This window comes from Gadus morhua, chromosome 23, assembly GCF_902167405.1.
Source record: "Gadus morhua chromosome 23, gadMor3.0, whole genome shotgun sequence".
In the NCBI taxonomy this organism is placed as follows: domain Eukaryota; kingdom Metazoa; phylum Chordata; class Actinopteri; order Gadiformes; family Gadidae; genus Gadus; species Gadus morhua.
In genome coordinates, this window is record NC_044070.1 from 7,937,048 (window position 1) to 7,956,117 (window position 19,070).

At 46.1% G+C, this 19,070-nt stretch overlaps 1 protein-coding gene across 2 annotated transcripts in view; it reads left to right on the forward strand.

The window, feature by feature from the left end:
* The window catches only part of myo3a (myosin IIIA), a 55,751-nt gene extending 36,994 nt beyond the window's left edge, over window positions 1–18,757 (forward strand). The window contains exons 16-38 of one of the 2 annotated variants that reach the window (XM_030349368.1): window positions 44–142; window positions 254–368; window positions 1,417–1,543; window positions 1,717–1,927; window positions 2,409–2,556; window positions 4,729–4,882; window positions 5,421–5,509; window positions 5,829–5,958; window positions 6,261–6,343; window positions 6,801–6,824; window positions 7,839–7,904; window positions 8,575–8,652; window positions 9,042–9,247; window positions 9,509–9,620; window positions 9,886–10,048; window positions 10,307–10,393; window positions 10,605–10,728; window positions 10,895–12,305; window positions 12,411–12,555; window positions 14,951–15,042; window positions 15,615–15,655; window positions 16,633–16,926; window positions 17,344–18,757. In XM_030349368.1, the coding sequence (XP_030205228.1) occupies window positions 44–142; window positions 254–368; window positions 1,417–1,543; window positions 1,717–1,927; window positions 2,409–2,556; window positions 4,729–4,882; window positions 5,421–5,509; window positions 5,829–5,958; window positions 6,261–6,343; window positions 6,801–6,824; window positions 7,839–7,904; window positions 8,575–8,652; window positions 9,042–9,247; window positions 9,509–9,620; window positions 9,886–10,048; window positions 10,307–10,393; window positions 10,605–10,728; window positions 10,895–12,305; window positions 12,411–12,555; window positions 14,951–15,042; window positions 15,615–15,655; window positions 16,633–16,926; window positions 17,344–17,458 (4,114 nt within the window). In that variant the 3' untranslated portion in view covers window positions 17,459–18,757. The remainder of the gene's footprint in view (window positions 1–43; window positions 143–253; window positions 369–1,416; window positions 1,544–1,716; window positions 1,928–2,408; window positions 2,557–4,728; window positions 4,883–5,420; window positions 5,510–5,828; window positions 5,959–6,260; window positions 6,344–6,800; window positions 6,825–7,838; window positions 7,905–8,574; window positions 8,653–9,041; window positions 9,248–9,508; window positions 9,621–9,885; window positions 10,049–10,306; window positions 10,394–10,604; window positions 10,729–10,894; window positions 12,306–12,410; window positions 12,556–14,950; window positions 15,043–15,614; window positions 15,656–16,632; window positions 16,927–17,343) is intronic. The other variant, XM_030349369.1, reaches the window with a different exon arrangement.
* Window positions 18,758–19,070: the final 313 nt, after the last annotated feature.

Below are 19,070 nucleotides of genomic sequence, written 5' to 3' on the forward strand. Positions count from 1 at the left end.
CTAGTATCTATTCTTAGGGCATTACTACGTGTATTTTTTTCAGAGGAGAAAGAAACTTCCACATATTTTACTACATGTACGCGGGGCTGGCGGAAAGAAGAAAGCTTGCCCACTACAAGCTCTCCGACAGCAAAACACCCAAGTAGGTTTCAGCGAACACCACCTTCCCCTGATTTCCTACTCAAAATGATCTTCCTGAGACCTTATTTGGACTTGACCTTATTTGGGCTTTCTGCTTGCCTGTGTCCTGCAGGTATCTGTTCAACGAGCATGTTAAATTAGGACCTGACATCGTCAGCAATGCCTCTTACAAGGAGCAGTTTGATGCGGTGGAGCAGTGTTTCAAAGTCATCGGATTCACCCTGGAGGTAGGGAAGGCTGTGTTTCATTATGGGCTCAAGGGCCCGACTGTGTGCACCCAGGAACGCACGGTGTAACCTTGATAGTGGAAAACAGACACAACCAGACACTCCCAGAAACCCTTATACAAATGCACAGAAGCACACACACATACACACACACACACAAACACACACACACACACACACACACACACACACACACACACACACACACACACACACACACACACACACACACACACACACACACACACACACACACACACACACTAATGTGCAAACACACAAAAACACACACACTCAATCATGCAACAAAAAAAAATCGGTAACCTGCCCCAAACAACCATATGCACATATATCTCACACACAAATACTAAAGGAATTAATTAAGGTGTTATGAAATTATGTAATATATAGTTTAACATAAAAAATACCCAAAAAGATGAACATTTGCTGAACATTTCATGTTGCCCGGTGCGACAGTTGTGGGATGCTAACTAGCCCTTAGCATAGCGGATGCTAATGAGGGTTGAAGATCCGCACGCCTCTGGGATCCGCTCGTCGATAACACTTATCCAGACATCCCCCTGCGCCGTGGACAGGACCGGCTCTCCGTCTTCCTGACGGGTGGAAGTCACAAAGCGTTTCAGGAGTGCATCGCTAATGGACGACTGAATTGATGATGAGCAACGGTGTTCAAACAGTCGCTGCCCATTAATATAGTGACAAGTGGCTAGTTAAGATGGAGGTATGCTTCCGTCCACTCGCTTGTGGTTGGCTAACTCTCACGAGAAATAACTTTAACAGTTGAGGTTACTTGTTGAAGTTTGGCATGTGAAAATGAAAATATATACATTTCGGAAATAAATTGGTGGAGATCATCAGTCAACAAAGCTTGTTTAATTCTTAAACCGTCTTTGCTGATGATAAACTAACACAGAGATTTGCAAGGTTAGATACAAATTAGAGAATAATCGGTTTTATCTATAATCATAAATCCCTCAATAAAAGATTTGACCAATCAAATCCATAACCAAGTGTTTCCGTGTGTCAGGAGCTGGGCAGTGTTTACAGCACCCTGGCCGCCATCCTCATCTCCGGCGACCTGGAGTTTGCCGCCGTGGCGTCGGAACACCAAACGGACAAGAGTGAGATCTCAAACATCCCCGTTCTGGAAAACGGTGAGCGGACGAATCAGACACACCCCTCCTTCATTATGGGATATACATGTTCTGTGGGGCTTCGAAACGAGGACAAATTCATAACCGTCATCATATCTCAACGATCCCATGTTAAACACACGATCGTTCTATGCTACGACGAATGCTGACCTTCGACCTTTGACTCCCCCCAGTGGCGTCGCTGCTGTGCATCCGCTGCGATGAGCTGCAGGAGGCGCTGACGTCGCACTGCGTGGTGGCGCGCGGCGAGACCATCATACGGCCCAACACGGTGGAGAAGGCCACGGAGGTGCGGGACGCCATGGGCAAGGCGCTGTACGGACGCCTCTTCAGCTGGATCGTCAACCGCATCAACGCCCTGCTCAGCACCAACGAGCCCCTCGGGTGAGCGGCCGGACCTCACTTATGTCCAGGGGTCTTTGGGGCCTTTTAAAGGGGGCCGGGGGCCACCAGCACCAGGGGAACAATGAGGTGAAGACAGTCGATCCATTAAACATCTGTGTGCGGACACCATCCCACTTGTGATGGGATTTTGAAATGGCTTTTCATGGTTGAACATCCTCACACCTGGTGGTAAAATGGGGGCCCTTCAGAACTGTTTTCTGACCAGGTTCCAACTGGTTGTGACTGGTTGACACGTGGTTACACTGGATTTAAGCGGTTGTGATTGAACGTATGCACAATTGCTGCATTGACTCTGTGAAATATTAGCTTGACCTTCTTGTCTATCTACCTTATCTGACAGTGCACTGATTAACAACGTGAATATGTCTGATCAACAACCCCCCACCCCGTCCACCTCCACCATTCCTCCACCACTCCATCCCTCCACCTCTCCACCCCTCCACACACACCCCCCCACCAGCGAGGGGGACAACAGCCTCAACATCGGGATCCTTGACATCTTCGGCTTTGAGAACTTCAAGAGGAACTCCTTCGAGCAGCTGTGCATCAACATCGCCAACGAGCAGATCCAGTTCTACTTCAACCAGCACATCTTCACCTGGGAGCAGGTAGGACCTCCTGCCTCGCTGCTCACCCATTCACACTCATTCATTCATTCATCTTATTACTATGTAGGTGCTCAGCCGATACGCTTATCCAAAGCCACATACAGGCATAAAAAGTCGAAGTCGAGCAGACGAAATGCATTCAGTGAATGTAAATATCAACACAGTGACTCCGCTTCACGTCCAATTACTGTATGAACGGCGACAACGTATCTGTAGGAGCCTAAATGCCTATTCGCTTTATTTAAGTACAGATTTTACGATAACAGTATTTTACGATAATAGTTAATGGCGTTAATTTCGAATATATAGAATTTTATTTTGCAATTCACTTGCAATATTTTTGGTGTATGCGCACATTTAGTTACTTTATTTTGAAGTGTGACAGGAACTTAATTGTTTTAACTACCGGTATGACAGTTTTTTGATCTCTCTCCCTCTCGTTCTCTTTCTATCTCTTATCTCTAATCATACATCACGTCGTGGTCCGGTGGATTACTTTTGTGGATATTGGATGAGGTATGCGTTGAAGGGAAAACAGAGCGTCAAGCTGAAGCTTCACTAATTAGACCTATTGATCCTACAGTATCCATCCGAGAGTGTGGGGGTCAGGCTACATCGTCCGTTGGTTTTATCCACGGGGTAGCCTTAAGGGGGCTGCCGCGGAGTGCCATGGTCTCACGGGTCCATTCGGCCCGGCCCCTGCTCTGGAGGGCCCCTCAGGGGCCCTTTGGTTGTGGTGTTAAACGACGGGGTCCCCGCCCACGCGCTACAGCACGATACATCACTCGGCGAAGAGGGTCAATTAGGAGCTGGAGACAGTCGGCGTCGGACCGGCAGCTCCCCCCAGGAACCTTCTGGCACGCTGCCCAGGAATACAGTAGCGGGGTCGGGCTCTGGGGGGGGGGGACGGCGCCGCTGTCATCCATCAGACGGCGGAGAGACATCATAAGTCATGATTGGTTGGGAGCGGGAGGGGAATAATGTAAAGCATGACTGCATAGACAGCCACTCACTCTCGGTGATGGGTTGGACTTCGGACGGACGGATGTTGTTGTTGCAGCGGGAATGGGCGCTACCCTTTGGGACCTTCGGGAGAGAGAGTCGCGGAACTCTCCGGTGTACGCTAAACTTCTCAAGATTTTATGAAACTTCTCAAAAGTTCTCTACAATTCTCCAGCAGTCCTTTGCAGACACTTATGCAGAATCATGTAATCATCTCGATTATGCGAGGAAAGTTGAAGTGTCTATGCAGACGATATGGATAACGTTAAACTCCTAATCACGCCTGCTTGTCCCAAGATTTCAACGTGATTAATTGATGTGGTTTGGGGGTGTTGATGTTATTATGCCTGTGGATCTGCATCAAACGGTGTGTTCATATCTCTCCATGGGTCGTGTTTCTAGGGTTTCTGTTCAGCGCTGTTAAAGTGTTTCATGGGTCAGGGAGATCCGTTTTGCTGTTGTTGGTTTCATGTTGAGTTTTCCTCTGACCCGTAACGTTGCTGACTCAGAGGAAGACCTTCAGCTTCTGTTAGCCTCATGTGGTCAGCATACCTCACGGAAAAGTATGAGGCTCTGTGTGTGTGTGTGTGTGTGTGTGTGTGTGTGTGTGTGTGTGTGTGTGTGTGTGTGTGTGTGTGTGTGTGTGTGCGTGTGCATGTGCTTGTGTGTGTGTGGTCGTGTGTGTGTGCTTGTCTGTGTGTTGTGTATGTGTGTGTGTGTGTGTGTGTGTGTGTGTGTGTGTGTGCTCGTGTGTGTGTGCTTGTCTGTGTGTTTGTGTATGTGCGTGTGTGTGTGTGTGTATGTTTGTGTGTGTGTGCGCGTGTGTGTGTCCTACTTTAACTTTGGCCTGTGCTGTTTTTTCCGGCGGTTCTGTCCACTGACTATAAATCATATTCTTTCCTGCTCCTTTACTTCGACATTATCAAGAAATGTGCTACAAGTAACAACAAGTATAGAATAAGAATCAGCAGCAAAACAATAAACTCGCTCTCTGTTGAAGAAAAGCAAGAACACCTCTTACAGACATTCAAATATATTCAAATACAAATACTCATAAAATCGGTGCGAAATACGACATACAACGCAGGATGGAATTTAAGATCCTTTGCCTACCCTTTCCACCATGCCTTCACCCAATACCCCCCCCCCCCCCCCAAACTCTAACCCCAGGACGAATACCTGAACGAGGAGGTGGACGTGCGGATGATCGAGTACGAAGACAACCGGCCCCTGCTGGACATGTTCCTCCAGAAGCCCATGGGCCTGCTGTCCCTGCTGGACGAGGAGAGCCGCTTCCCCCAGGCCACCGACCAGACTCTCGTAGGTAAGACCCCCACCAGGCCACCGACCAGACCCTCGTAGGTAAGACCCCCACCAGACCCCCACCAGGCCACCGACCAGACCCTCGTAGGTAAGACCCCCACCAGGCCACCGACCAGACCCTCGTACGTAAGACCCCCACCAGACCACCGACCAGACCCTCGTAGGTAAGACCCCCACCAGGCCAACGACCAGACCCTCGTAGGTAAGACCCCCCCCAGGCCACCGACCCCCCACTAGGCCACATAGCAGACTGTCGTAGGTAAGACAACCCCCAGAACACCCACCATGCCTCATATCAGACCCTACTGAGTAATGCCACTGAGACCAGAACCTCGTAGGTAAGCCCCCCAAACAGAGACCAGAACCTCGTAGGTAAGCCCCCCAACCAGAGGCCAGAACCTCGTAGGTAAGCCCCCCAACCAGAGACCAGAAGCATGCAGTATTATCCCCGACCAGAGACCAGACCCTCGTGGCTAGGACCCCTAACCGACCAACCAGTTGGCCCTGTGTGTGTAACTCTCTGATTCCTTGCTTTGTAGAGAAATTTGAAGTTAATCTGAAATCCAAACACTTCTGGAGACCCATGAGGGTGGACCTTGGCTTCGGGATCAACCACTATGCCGGAAAGGTGATTGATCTGTCCGGCTACCTGTATGTCTGTCTACTTGTCTCTGTCTGTCTGTCTGTCTGTCTGTCTGTCTGTCTGTCTGTCTGTCTGTCTGTCTGTCTGTCTGTCTGTCTGTCTGTCTGTCTGTCTGTCTGTCTGTCTGTCTGTCTGTCTGTGTCTCTCTCTCTCTCTCTCTCTCTCGCGCGCGCACTCTCGCTGTATCTTGCTCTCTCGCTCTTTCTTGCTCTCACTCTTTTATTCAAAACGGTGTATGCGCAGGATGTCGAAGGGCATTGGGTGAACATGGTTGCATTGTTTTTGTTGACCTTTGCCCTCCCAGGTGATCTACAACGCCAGCGGGTTCCTGGCTAAGAACCGCGACATGCTGCCAGCGGACATCGTTCTGCTCCTTCGGTCTTCAGAGAACCTTCTCATTAGCAAACTGGTCACCCACCCCCTCACCAAAACAGGTTACATCACGCGCTCACTAACTACATTTATCGAAACACAATCTTGTGCCGACATTTTTCCAATTTTGAATTACTTTAGTATGCGCCCATGTTAAATGTATTTTCTCTTTATCATTTCTACGACTGTACTCCTGGACTGCTGTGACTCCCGAAACTGGGATTAGTAGAGCACTATATTTGCATAAGTCGAAATCTTCAACTTCACCCACGGTGACTCACGAGCACAATGTTTGTGCTCGTTTACATGAATTTGTGTATGCTGATTTTCATCCATCTTGTGTGTGGTTGGGTTTGTTTCCTAGGTAACCTGGCCCACACCAAGGGGAAAGGTGCTCTCCTGATGCAAGCACCCCGTACCCCGAACCGCACCATGAACTTCACCAAGGTGGGCCCACTGCTCTGAGCCTCTGATATGATTCGCGGTTTCCTCCAATGCATCTTGCTCAAGCACACCTACAATTAGGCTGTGGGCATTGATCCCAGAGCTGTGTGGCTGTGTGCCTATGACCCTAGTTCATACGGATAACTACCCTTTGGCTCCTTGAAAACACACCGCTCGTCTTTTCTTCCCTTATCGCTAGCTTCTTTGTTTGCTAGTACGATTTTCTATAGAGTTTGTATGTTGTAAGATTGCGTTGTGTTTTTTACTTACTTATTTGCTGTTACCTACATATTCAATGCAAGTTTAACCTACCCACAACTTTAACAAAAAATGCCAAGGTAAACACAGAACATGTGGTACGGGAATATGCTCTAGTCTGTTGTAGTCCAGAGTCGAGTCGAGGCTTGAAATTCTTCTTTTATTCTTTCCCTCCTTTTCTGAACCTCTGTTTTCCATGAAGATGGGGCTTGTGTTTTACAATGAGGTAACGGTAACAACAGTCTTGCCTTGTGTCCCTTGCAGTTCCAATTAACATATTCTCCCTTATAATTTGTACTTAGGGAGAAAATCCAGATCGTTAGTGTGAACGGCAGTGTGGATAGGAACAACCTGTTAGCATGTGGTTAAGTGTCTTAGCAACCTGCTTAGTTACACTCTAGCTTGCAGTAGCCTTTCAGGCATCAAATACTGTACATCCTGATATGCAAATGGTCCAGCAAGCAGAGTGGTGGTGGAGTTACTTTCATGTGTTAATCAACACGTTAATTGAACCTTCGCACTGTCACTCTTAATGGATTCATTCGGTCGTAGAAATGTTTTTATGCTAATGCCACCCGCTTTTCTTTAGCTTCAGGTAGCTAACTTAATCAAATGCTGAGGAAAGGTTTTTACATCCTCAATATTGACACCAAAGGTTGAGAAATCAGCTGTGTTTGTTGGCTTCAAAGAGAGCCATATCAAGAGCCTGTAGCACCGTAATTATGATCGCAATCCAACAATGCACTCCCGGCTGAATCAGGGACTCAATTTGTTCATCTAAAAGCAAAAGAAAGTAGTGAAATAGAAATCAGCGTTTATATTTGAAGTTTGTGAATATATTAACATAATTCTGTATATTTAGGAGCACCCTTGCAAAAAAGCCCCTTGAACAATTCAAAGTTCCTATAAACATCTAGAAAAATGTGTTTTGGCTCAATGTAGAGTTGTGCATAGAATACATAGTATATAAGAGTATTCAACCCTCTGTACTTATAGTTTTAAGTAATGCTGCATCATTTTAACTTGTAATCTAGCATTGTTTAGTTAGTCATTATTACTAGTGTTATTACTATTTGGTGAGTATTTAAATTTACATCAAGTAGAATACGGTACAATAGAGTAGAGCAGTGCATAAAGTAGAGTAGCGTAGAGTAGAATATAATATAATTGAATCGATTAGAATATCAATTTGACTGTTGAATCTCTTGTCGTTTATGCATTTTATGCGTTTCTTTTGCAGCCTTCTTGGAAATTAACACTCACGTCTGAAAACAAGCGCTTGCTCTCTCAGTCCCCCGACGCCTCGGTACATACACAGACAAGAAATCATATTAATAGATCAGACGCTTTGATCAAACGCTGGTATAAGTATCTAAATGGAAATAAGGCCTAAGACATCAAGGTGAATTGTCACTTTCAAACGATCATCAGAGAAACTGGTTGGTCGAGACACAAGATGATTTACGGTTGAGTTCATTGACAAAACATGTAGCTAGTTTTATTTGAAGAAATACTTGTTGTTCAAAAGTAATGGCAAAGGCCGTCCACCCAACCATAACCGATAACCCCTAATTCATAAATAACAAACTGTGCTGCATGTAACATCGAAAAATGACATTGCTACGAAGCAATAATTAGCTGTAATTTACTATTTGTCAGATGCTTTTATCCAGAGCGACATACAGGGAATTCAGATTCATGTCACGAGCAGGGAAGGCCTATCTTGCTTAAAGAGACCTACAGGTAGTCTGTGAACATATCAAGAATCAAACCCTCTACCTTTAAGGCTGATACAGTCGAGCACCATAGCTCATGAATTAAGTTCCCCTATAATTGTTCCTTTCAAAAGAGTCTTAATCATACATATAAAGGCCCGCGTGTATAATCAACCGTTTTTTCTGTTATAATTGTTGGGGTAATTTAGTTATTATTAATATAGCATTTAGAACTTATTAATGGGTTTTTCTTGTCATCAGGGAGACTCAGGAGAAGCCACCCACCACCCGAGGGAGACCACCAACATGAGGACCCAGACCGTCTCCTCCTATTTCAGAGTGAGACATTATTTAGTTAAAGACTGAAATCCACCTCACTGAAATCCAACAGGGGCAACAGTGCCCCCTCTGGTGAAATACAGCCTGCTGTTGTCACCAGCATAACTTTCAGCCTTTCAGGAACCAAGTGGGGTGCTGTGTCTTTGGGTTCTTGTGTGTTGTGTGAGTGTTATGTCACTCTCTACAGCTTGTGCCACTCAGGTTTCTGTTTCAAACCATGGCAGACTGGAATAATCCCGTAAATGGCTATGTTATGGATCTGAAAAGAAAATGGCTAGAAATCCATTATGGTACATAGCATGGAACTAGCTTAAAAAGACATGAGATTTTGGCAAATCTTGATGACACAGCCTCAAGTTGTCAAAACCCCAACATACATTATTTTCTAGTACTCCCTGATGGACCTGCTCTCCAAGATGGTGTCCGGCCAGCCCCACTTTGTGCGCTGTATCAAGCCCAACAACGACCGCCAGGCCCACAGGTTTGACCAAGAGAAGGTCGTGGTCCAACTGCGCTACACCGGGGTTCTGGAAACTGCCAAGATCCGTAGACAGGGCTACTCCCACCGAATCCTCTTTGCCAATTTCGTCACGAGGTTAGCTAGCCGGCTACTTTTAAATGTAGGTTAGCTAACTGGCTGCTTAAAAGCATATAGCTACCCTACACAACTTTATATATAACTTTATGTTTTTATACAAATATTACACAAATTACATTGTAAATATTAAATATATATACAACGTATATATCTGTATGTATATATAGCCTATACAGAAAATATGATGATAAATATGATCAAATATGATATCCATTTGATATACAATGCCGATCCTTTCCTTCTTCTTGATTCGTACAGGTACAGCATCCTGGCGTTCCGTGCCAATGAAGAGCCAGCCGCCACTCCAGAGAGCTGCACTGCCATCCTGGAGAAGGCCAAGCTGGAGAACTGGGCCATGGGGAAGACTAAGGTAAGGACCCCCCGCTCCAACATGTAGTGTCAGGACACAAGCTCATTAGTCCTGTTACTGAAGCTAATGTTCTGAATTGGCATCATTAATCACTACGGATGACATTGATTTTTTAAAATCATGTAAGTGTATTGATTAGTTTAATCAACAAAACAAAACGTGATACATTTTTATGTATTTATTTTGCAAATCATGTAGATGTAGAATTAGATGTAGATGTCGATGTAGAATCATGTTCATATTTTTTGGGATCCGGTTTCTCTAGGTGTTCCTCAAATATTTCCACGTTGAACACCTAAACCTGGTGGTCCAGCGGGCCTCGAACCGGATCGTTCTGGTCCAGGCTTGCGTCCGGGGCTGGCTGGGGGCCAAGAGGTACCAGAGAATCCTGGCCAAGCGGGAGCAGAGCGCCCTGGTCCTGCAGTCTGGTCAGTACCGTGGATCAACTTACAGAAGCTCACATTAAGCTTGTATTGTGTCCATTTTAATACAATTATATTGAACTGTCTTTTACCAAACGTGGCCCGGCCCCTCACATTAATATGAATAAATTGAATGTGCATTATTTATAGCATTAGTATTTATTTGTACTATTTACCTTAACTACACTCACCCTTTTTTATTTATTAACAATACAAATGTTGCATTGCATTATGTATATATTATTTTTACTATAAACTTCTCAGCTTACCGAGGATATCAAGGTCGCAAGAAGGCTGTGGGCGCCAAAACCCAGGCCCAGCTGGAGGCCTTCATTACCAAGTTTCAGGCGGGTATGGACAACAACATTCCCTCCCTGTGCAACACAGGTTGCACTGCCATACATCAACATAAGCATTGGCAGTGCTGGGCTAGCCCTAGCCAGCATTAGCCCTAGCATCCTAGCAATGCTTGTCAGGACTTTTAAATGCTGCGCACCCATAAGCGGCCACATCTGTATACGTATGTGTTGTTCACGGTTTTGTTGGTCATATTTCTCGTCAGTTTGCAGAGGCTACCTGGCAAAGAAGAAGTACAAGGCGCTCATTGACGAGAAGAACCTAGCAGCCACCAAGATCCAGGCCCGGTACCGAGGGCATCGGGACAGGAAGAGCTTACAACGGAAGAAGTGAGAGGGATATGATAGAAAGAAATGCTTGAACTGTTCTTTTCTGTTTATTACTATAACGTTGTACACAATCGATATTCAATGAGCCATTTTTTTATATTCTGTACCAAAACCTTGACTGGGAACAAAGTGACCATTTGAAACCCTGTGGCTTGGTCCTTTCTAGGGAGGCCAAGGCCAAGGAGCAGGAAGAAGCATCTCTCAAAGAAAAGGAGGAGGAGGAGCAGCAGAAGGAGGAGACGGCCGCGGAACAGAACGAGGACGCGGCGGGCGAAGCCGAGACGAAAGAGGGGTCGGACGGCAGTGCCCCCGCTGTGCCCGGCGGCTCGCTGACTGAAGAGGAGGAACAGGCCAAAGCCGCCGTGGTCCTCCAGAGTAACTACCGCGGGTACAAAGAGAGGAAGAAGTTCAAGGGGCGCAATAAGACCGCGGCCGGAGACGGGACCGCCGGCGAGGGTCAGGGGGAGGGATCAGCCGCCCTGGAGGTGCTGGCAGAGGGGAACGATGGTGGCAAAAAGGAGGGGGAAGTAGAGGGCACCGAGGGAGAGACGGATGGTGCAAAGGGAGCGGAGGAGGAGGAGGACGAGAACACTGTGGAGGCGGAGGACAATGAGGACAGTGACCACACACAGGTGGCGGAGGAGGAGGAGGACGACGAGGTGAGTACCGTCGTGGGCGAGGAGGAGATGGAGAAAGAGCAGTCGGCCGTGGATGAGGAGGTGCCAAAGGAAGACGGGAGCGCTGAAGAGGGAGGTGACGTCAGTGTTGAGGAGGAGACCAAGGCGGCCACTGTCATTCAGAGTAACTTCAGGGGCCACCGGGAGAGGAAGAGGCTGGAGGAGGAGGGAAAAATCCCGGCCCGGAAGAAAAAAGAGGAGAAGGCCCCGTCGGAAACGGGGGACGCCCCCAGCGAAGACACAACCAAAGAAGAAGCCTCAACTGCAGCCAAAGAAGAAGAGGCGTCCACTCCAGTAGACGTCTCAGAGGTTGATGTGCAGTTGGAGGACCCGGACGAGGCCAGGGCAGCCGTGGTCATCCAGAGCAACTTCCGGGGCCACAAAGAACGCAAGAGGCTGCAGGAAGAAGGGAAACTACCCAAGAAGAACCAGACCTCAAACGGCGTTCCCCCAGCACCGGCAGAAGGGGAGACCACCGCACAGGAAGAGGAACTGCCTCCGCCTCCAGACTTTGCCGCAGAGTTCCAGGGGGGTGAAGACGAAGTGAAGGCCGCCACGGTCATCCAAAGCAACTTCAGAGGCCATCGGGAACGTAAGAAGATGAAGGCAGAGAAAGAGACCAAGGGGCAAGAGGGCCAAGAGGCAGCCCTTTCACAAGACCCTGAAGGAGAAGGAGTTACAAACGGCGATAAGGGGGCCCAGCAGGACGCGATTGACGTTACCGACGTGGAGCTCGAGTGTAAGAAGGAGGGAGACGCAGAGAAGGAGAGGCTGGAGGAGGAGCAGGCAGCCCTGACGATCCAGAGGACCTACAGAGGGTACCAGGACCGGAAGGCCCAGAAGGGCAGTAAGGAGTCTGTGCAGGAAGACGCCAAGGCTTTTGAGGCCTTCTCAAAAAGTGTAAGATGCCCTCTCCATACTTTGTGTTTGACAAGGAAGCAACAAATCATTGCACTTGTGTAATGGCCTTCCAACCCACTCTTCTCCCATTCCACTTCCACACAGGTTAGAAAGGCTTCTCAGGACTTTGCCAGTATACAGGAGAAACTGAACGAGATAATCCTGAACCACCAGTCCACCGCTCAGGACAACGCGCTGTTCGTCAAACCCGGCTCCGCCAACGGCCTAATCCACAAGAGCTACTCATCAGGTAAAATAAGGCACATGACAAACGTTTGAAATCAACAAACTCAACTGGAAAGATTCAATTGTAAGTAAAGTTTGTTGGTAGCTCGATTAATGCTTATCATGTCTTCTCTTCTCTTTTTTTCTTTTTAATCTGAAAACCAACTACTAACTAACAAATGATTCCAGACAGTCAGTATCACTCACCTTGTTCAATCCGTCTCCTCCAACTCTGTGATTTATTCTCTCACATTATTTCATCCCAGTACCTGAGCAAGGTGGTCTAGTGGCTAGGGATGTTTTACTACAAGCTGTAAGGTACTGGGTTTGGACGCCAATGTCGACATCGTAACTTCTAGGCTTCCTAACCCCTACCTGAATGACATGTATCCGAATTCATTGGGAGGCCTCTTCGATAAAGGCCTTTGCTAAATAAATACTTGATACAGTAAGTCAATATGATTGTCGCTTTTCATGTTGATGTTCAGAGAAGCTATTGTGCTCTCTCTTCACGACCAACATTTGAAATGCCTTGTTTGCCTAATTTTGAACATGAAAATTGTTTTGTCTCCTCACTATATTGAGAGTGTTACCAGTGTGTTTGGGTGGATCAAGAATTCAGAGATTCTTGATTTTCCCAAGAGAAATCCCAAGAGATGTCAAGCAAAACAGTAAATCTCCCCTTGACTGGTCTGTCATCAAAACAAAGCCCCCTCTATCTATTGTGCATTTGATCTTCACAGGCGATATGTGTAATTGCTATTGTGGGGGTTGAGGGGGGGTGTGAATGTGTGTGTGTGTGTGTGTGTGTGTGTGTGTGTGTGTGTGTGTGTGTGTGTGTGTGTGTGTGTGTGTGTGTGTGTGTGAGAGTGTGTGTACGTGTGAGAGGTTGAAAGTTGCCTTCCTTCGTGTGACAGGCGCGATAAAACCGTCAGTATTTTTTTATAATTCAGACCTTGTTTATCAAAGATTACACATTTGATGTGCTAAAATACCCTTTAGGTTTCTGTCAAATGGTAATTTGGTAAAATGGTTATTATTATATGTAATGCTTTTCTCTGATTTAAATATTTCTAATTAGATTCATTTTGATTGAATTAATTTTACACCTGAAAATCAAACCGTTAATAATTCAAAATTAAGCTGTTTAAAGTTTTGAATTAAAGTAAAATTACATTTCACTTAAACTCACGTCAAGTATGTTAAGGTACTACTAATACTAAAACAAATAATACATACATTCACAATAACCTTACAGCTTTAACCTGGCCTGATTGGCATTATTTTTCTACACTACCTTGATTCTACAAGATGGCTGCCAGTTGAATCCAGCCCATGGATGAATTCTGCACCACTAATTGCTTTAGATATGGGGTAAACCAACTACAGACGCGAACTTTTGAGGCGTGAGGGTGAAGAAAGGTTGGCAGCCATATTGGTCATCATTGGTAAAGGTTGTGGAAATGTTAATCGCGTCATATGCATCGTGGGAGGGAAATAATATGTGCTTGATTCGTTTATGAGCTTTGGCCACTTCAACACGATGATGGGGAATGACCTTCTACAATGACACGCTCAATAACGTTACGTTGACCTGATCAATTATGTATTTCATTGATAATTGATTGAAGGATTTAGTCGGTTGCTTGATTTATAATGATTTAAACATAACTTAAAGGTTGTTGTAATATATTAAGGATGAATATATATCAAATCATGATTTAAATATGACACATACACACACACACACACACACACACACACACACACACACACACACACACACACACACACACACACACACACACACACACACACACACACACACACACATCAGACATGTACTAATATGCACCCACACATACCCTTAGGCAAACATTGTTATTTCATCACTAATGACAGCCATGATGGATTGCATCAGATCCAATATGTTGCAGTTTCCACTCCCTAGCTCTACCAAACGCTGGCTGGCTGCAGGGCTTCATTACTGCTCTGGATGTGGAGCAGTGTGGGTCACTGGTTGCAACACATCGGATCAAGGCAATCTATTTTAAATATTGTACCTTTGAAAAAGTCTAACCGGCTAAAGCCTTAGGGTTAAGCTGGTGTTCATGTAGGGGGCAGGTCAATATGGACAATAGGGTTCAAAAGGGCAAGCTAGTGTCGATAATTTAACCCGGAATGCAACCAATCCTGTAACGGGATTTAGCACCACTTTTCCGCCATTTGTTTATTCCAAAGTTCCGACCGTACATTTTCCGTCATTACCCATACAGACAGTTAAATAAAATGACAAAAATACACACAAACCAAAATGACGGAGCCATCGAGCGTTTGCCCCTTCGGTCTGACACACAGTTCAACTCAATCTATTCAGCGACGTCAAATGACAGGTGTTGTTTCTTTCTGTTGGTTTCCAGTCCTGCCGAAAGGATCAAGGACCCCCCGTCGAACCCAGCCTCCGAAGACCCTGAACACCCCCGAGGAGTCGACCTACTACAACCAGATCCACGTGAGTCCTGAAGACCCAGATATCAACACACCGGCGAGAGGGATGTTAAGAACTGCCGTCGGTTGCCTTTTGGCTAAACTTACAATGCATCAGCGATGGCCTTCGTCCTTTTCAATTAATCAATTAATTATCAATTATCAATTAGGGCATTTAGCAGACGCTTTTATCCAAAGCGACTTACATCGGTTAATACACACATTGACACACCGACGGCAGAGTCCACCATGCAAGGCGACAGCCAGCTCGTCAGGAGCAGTTAGGGTTAAGTGTCTTGCTCAGGGACACATCAACACATCACTAGCTAGGAGGAGCTGGGGATCGAACTAGCAACCATTCAGTTACAAGACAACTGACCTTTTAAACTGTCATCATCAAACTGTCCTTTGACCAAAAGAGCAGATCACATACAGATACTGAACTAATTCTCGTACACCAATGAAATAAGGATACTAGCCTTAAAGTGTAAAAAAACTTAAATAAAGCTTCTACATGCAAAACGATAAGAAAATTGAATAACTAATGTGGTAAAATGTAGGACTAACTGTGTGTGTTGTAACGTGTGTTTTCCACAGCGGTCCGTGCAGGATAGCAAGTCTCTTCCCACAAAGGACGGGTAAGCAAGCACCCAAATTGATGTTTCTCTTACACCACGTTTTATGACCGCCGTGTTTGGGGTGGGGGGGGGTGGTTGCAAGTGGAAGGGTAGGGGGTGGAGGTCCTGCTTGGTGGTCGATAGAGGTTATGTTGGCCTGGCTGGGGCCGGAGTAACGATCTGGTTCTGGTGCCAGTGGAGAAACACTGTGTTGGTCTGAAAGAAGGAGCTGGGTCAGTGTGACTCCTCTCCCCTTGCTGTCCACCAGCGATACGGGGCGCTCACTATGACCAGGGGGTAGTTAAAGTATGAGCACAGGTAATAATAGTAGTACTTACTTAACTCTGTGCTCTGTAGCGTTCATGTATGTGTATCCTGGGTCTCTCTGTCCAGTCTGATTTGGTCTGAGTCTCTATGCCTGTCTTTCATAGTGTAAATGTCTGTCTGTTTGTCTGCCTGAATCTGTCTGTGTGTCTCCCCGTCTATGTCTGTCAGTCTGTCTGTCTGCTAGTTGGGCTGTTAGTATGTACGTCTGTATCCCTGGTGCCACACCAGCTTCCAGCCATTGATTTGTAACGATGGAGTTTGCCAAGCAGGCTGGAACTCCAAAATAAAATACCTCCCAGTGGGGCATTGATTTTGTTGCTCTCATTAAATCGCATGACATGTTGATTCATGCGCTCCAATTTGGCCTGTCTGACAACCAACTTATAATAATAATAATACATTTTATTTTCTCGAGACTCAAAACTTAGCTTTAACATTTATAAGGATCCATTAACTAAATAAGAAGCAAAATAAAATACAAAAAGAGGATAATCAAGGAATTGAGCACCAACAAGCAGGAAGTCCAGTTGTTTCATTTCCTGACCAGCAAGTCTTTCTGTTTGTGTGTGTGTGTGTGTGTGTGTGTGTGTGTGTGTGTGTGTGTGTGTGTGTGTGTGTGTGTGTGTGTTTGTGTGTGTGTGTGTGTCTCTCTCTCTACTCGGCTCCTCTAGGCCAGAGAAGCTGCTGAATGAGGATGAGCCGTACCACCAGGGCCTGACCACCAGCATGTCCTCCCCCTGCCTCCTCAGCAGCCAGGCCCAGGAGGAGGGCAGCAGCAGCAGCAGCAGCAGCGCCGGCGGGCTGGAGCGGAGGCGCTCCATGGAGAGGAAACAGTCCATCAGGCGGAAGGCGGCGCTGGAGAGGAGTGTCTCCATGGAGCAGGGAGCCGAACTGGACCAGAGGCGGGCCCGCGAACGGGCCGACTCAGAACCAGAACCTCCCACGGAGAACGGAAGGGAGAAGAGGTATGCCGTCCGCAAACGTCTGAATCCCAGCCTTGCTCAAGGGGTAGCTGCTGTCGGCCAGGACCGCTAGGGTTACATTCTGATTTCAGAACCTAGCAGTTTATGAAGCAGACCTTCCCATGCCTGCTAGCAAACAAAGACGTATTTTGTCTGCAAACGTGTGAATCTCAGCCGTACATTGTGTAGTGGAAAAAGTCACATGTACGCAATTTGGTAATTAGTCAGAACTAGTTTCTTATCGTGGCAAAATCTTCGAACTAGTACCTTAAAAATTTCGATTTTCATCGGACTTTTGGCTATCACGCCCTCCCCGAGGTTTCCAAAGAGTGTATCTGCATCTTTTCGACGGTCTATCTAACTCTGGTGTCTGATTGGCCGGGAGCGTCCCCATCACCGTCCTGTGTTTCCTTTCGCCAGGGGCTCCGTGAGCAGGATGCCCTCCATGGAGAGCAGCGCCGGGGGCAACCCCTTTGACTTCAGACACCTGCTGAGGAAGACCTCGCAGAGACAGCGGCTCATCAAGCACCACTGAGCCCCGGGGGACGTCCGTGTGCCCGCGTCGCGCGCACGTCGAGACTTTAGCTTTATGAATACCATGGCAGGACTGTAGGCGCTGATCCATATGTTAGGTATGGATGGCTCCAGCCTAAAATATCAGTTTATGTCACTGACTCGATGTATGTATCCTGGACACTGTGGTGGAAAATCTTCGATACTGTATTGACGACATAATACATTTAAAGAGTTTATTGTAAAGAAGTTACAAATAGAAAGTGGTCTCTGCAGAGAGGCCACTCAACAAAACAAGCACACAAAGGTGGAGGCGCTGCGGTGAGCCCCGAACAGTGGGCCCGCTCCGGTGTTGACGCGGGGAGGCATCCTTGAGGCGCAGCTGCAGACAGGGATGCCACTACTCCTTTCGGCATCTCAGGACGCAGCCCGTGGTATAGCTGCGAGTCAGCCCAGGGCAATAAGTGCGGCACATACAGTGAAATGGTTACTATAGATAATAACTGAGAGGTCACAGTGTCTTAGTGTCTTGAGACCGCCATGTCTTATGGACATTTCCATTACAATACCTAGGTTGGAGAGGTGAAATTTCTGGTTGTAAAAATTGGGTATTTTTTCAGAATACCTGGGTTTTGGAAATCGATCTTTTGGTGTATCTGAATGAAGCTGGAAACCAAAACAATATAACAATGTTAATCTGAATGTTGCCCTCGCCCCGCTCGGACTTTGTGCCGCTTCCTGTTTCCCAGGAAATAAGCCAGGTCAGCTAATTTTCAACTTCCTGTTTGTAATTTTTCACACATATTTTCAGGTTGTTAATCATCTGGCACAACAGTGACATAGATTTAGCTTTTTCGGTGCTTTAGATGTACAGCAGAGTTAACTTGTAGAGCACGACAGTACATAGTATGTTTTTCAAGGCTTGAAAAGGATTTGGGGCGATTTGATTGTAAATAACAACTGTTATTCCTTTACACTTTTGTTGCTGTTATTTCTTTGTAATTAAATATAAGGTGATATAGACGAACATAAATGAATATCAGGTACCGCATAGCGAGTTCAAAGATCTGGGACATTTCACTTTGACAGCTTTGTTTTTACATTTAACTTATATATAGACGATTATTATTACTTAGATTATCATTTGTAATAACTGTATAGAACATGTGTAAGTACAACAAGGACAAGTAGATTGTCGTTTGTCATTGGCAATAATCCATTTTGTTGCTGCTTTCGGATTGTTCATGTGTAAATGTGTCTTGTAGAAATGTACAGGGTTTGGGTTGCTGCAATTTCAATACATGTTTTTGGTCATTTGAAATACTTGTACTTTGATTTATTCAATGTAGTATTGCTACTCAAGACACTCTAATTCTTAGGCCTACAAGTTGTTCAGAAAGATATAGAGTGTCTAGGATCACCTTAAAACATGCGTCTGTCACGTGCTGATGAACCCATTATCCTCGCTTCTGCAGATGCTCGACGTGAATTTTTCTTCGCGCGTGTTAATCACTGTGATGACGTGCATGAGCGCATGTGCGTGCGCCATTACGATATGTATAGAAGGGGATGGTTTAAAGCGCCTTTATACATGCTCCATATCGGATTATAGCTTTAGCTTTTGGAGTTCTCAT